We start from the raw sequence: 1,850 nt of genomic DNA on the forward strand, positions 1-1,850 counted from the left end.
GAAAGAACACGGGTTTTATATGGCACTGCAAACTCCACCGAGAGCCCTAATATACCTTCAGGCACCAGAATTGTCAGTTTTGATAATGAGGATACTACTGCTGAGAATGACAACTTGTGGAATGACTTAACCGAGTTTTACACATGTGATTACCATGAAGTCTCTTCTCATGATGGAGCCATGGTTCCATTAACCATTGTTTACTCAAGAGCTCAGAAAGAGGAGAACCGAAAACCTGGTTTGCTTCATGTACATGGTGCTTATGGTGAAATGCTTGATAAGAGATGGCGTAGTGAACTTAAAAGCCTCCTTGATCGTGGCTGGGTACTTGCATATGCAGACGTTAGGTCAGTACCATCTTTCTCTTCTCTGTTCACTTCGTCTTTCAACAGTAAGCAGCGAAAGGCTTCCTTCATGTATCCATTGTTCTCGTTCTAGAGGTGGAGGAGGGAAAGGAAAGAAGTGGCATCAAGACGGAAGAGGCGTGAAGAAACTTAACTCCATAAAAGATTACATTCAATGTGCCAAGTTTCTTGTTGAGAACAATATAGTAGATGATAACAAGCTTGCTGGTTGGGGATACAGTGCGGGAGGACTCGTTGTTGCTTCAGCTATCAATCAATGCCCTGATCTCTTCCAAGCTGCGGTTCTAAAGGTACTCAGCAAACTGCGGGTTCATAAAAAGTTTGAGGCGTTGATTGATAAGGAAACCCTTGTAATAGTCAATTGTTTCTTTTGTTTCAGGTTCCATTTCTTGATCCAACTCATACTCTAATCTATCCAATACTACCCTGATACGTGAATATTCACCTTATGACAACATTCCTAAGGATGTTCTCTATCCTGCAGTTTTAGTCACTTCCTCATTCAATACTCGGTAAGTATCCATACTTCTCAGTATGTGATTTCTATTGATGTTTGAGATTTAAGAGTGAGATTTCTATTGTTGTTGTTAGATTTGGTGTATGGGAAGCTGTGAAATGGGTTGCAAGAGTTCGTGACACTACCTTCCATGACCCGAAACGCCCAGTCTTACTTAACTTGACGACTGACATTGTCGAAGAAAACCGGTTCTTGCAGACTAAGGAATCAGCGTTAGAGATTGCATTTCTCATAAAGATGATGGAATCTTGAAGATAAATTATCAATTTCAGATATAGGACAGCTTGTAAAAGCTAGAGATCAGCTTTAGATATTTTCTCTAGTTCTGAAATTTGGATATGAATCAATGAATTGTGTGACGCAAAGATAGAAGACAGGTGAACAGTACAATATGCAGACATCTGTAATCGTGTCTAAGATCATCTCTGCTCAAATAACTTCCCAAAATCATACAAGAGAATGTTCTCAGATAATAACAGATAAGTACAGTAAAGGAAGTGTATGAAAAAAATTGTATCCACTGCTCATGTCTTTTTAAGTCTCTGAAGAATCATCTTCTTCAATAACTGTTGGGAGTGTCCCCTGTTTAGCAAAACCTGGACTCAAGAACTTCGCCAGAAAATACCATAGTCTGTAAACATCTTCAAAGTCTGTCAAGAACCCAAGAGAAGCTGTGACAACCTCAACTCTTATGAACCCGTTGTTTTTTCCATCACAATCCACCGGTTTCCAAGAACTTGAATCTCCGCTTCGACTATCGATGATCTTTATGTGACTGAGGTAACCAATGCCTAGAGATATCCCTTCTCTTTCAGCTAGTTTCTGCACTACCTCAGGATGCACCATTCCACTTTTCAAATCCCTGACATTAAATGCCACAGAGGATCCGCGTTCGTATTTGATCTTGGGACCGTAAATCTGAACAAGATTCTTGTGCTCTCCATCTGAGTCTGATCTAGGCAGCCTTA

The 1,850-nt window shown here is 40.3% G+C and overlaps 2 protein-coding genes across 2 annotated transcripts in view; one reads left to right on the forward strand and one right to left on the reverse strand.

The window, feature by feature from the left end:
* LOC104729095 (protease 2-like) overlaps nucleotides 1–1,402 on the forward strand; it is a 5,601-nt gene extending 4,199 nt beyond the window's left edge. The window contains exons 10-13 of the mRNA XM_019232155.1: nucleotides 6–347; nucleotides 439–655; nucleotides 765–877; nucleotides 957–1,402. Coding sequence (XP_019087700.1) covers nucleotides 6–347; nucleotides 439–655; nucleotides 765–877; nucleotides 957–1,134 — 850 coding nt within the window. The 3' untranslated portion in view covers nucleotides 1,135–1,402. The remainder of the gene's footprint in view (nucleotides 1–5; nucleotides 348–438; nucleotides 656–764; nucleotides 878–956) is intronic.
* LOC104729096 overlaps nucleotides 1,290–1,850 on the reverse strand; it is a 3,840-nt gene continuing 3,279 nt past the window's right edge. Inside the window, exon 2 of the mRNA XM_010447988.2 lies at nucleotides 1,290–1,848. Within this exon, the coding sequence (XP_010446290.1) occupies nucleotides 1,417–1,848 (432 nt within the window). The 3' untranslated portion in view covers nucleotides 1,290–1,416. The remainder of the gene's footprint in view (nucleotides 1,849–1,850) is intronic.

Source organism: Camelina sativa, chromosome 11 (assembly GCF_000633955.1).
Source record: "Camelina sativa cultivar DH55 chromosome 11, Cs, whole genome shotgun sequence".
Taxonomy (NCBI): Eukaryota; Viridiplantae; Streptophyta; class Magnoliopsida; order Brassicales; family Brassicaceae; genus Camelina; species Camelina sativa.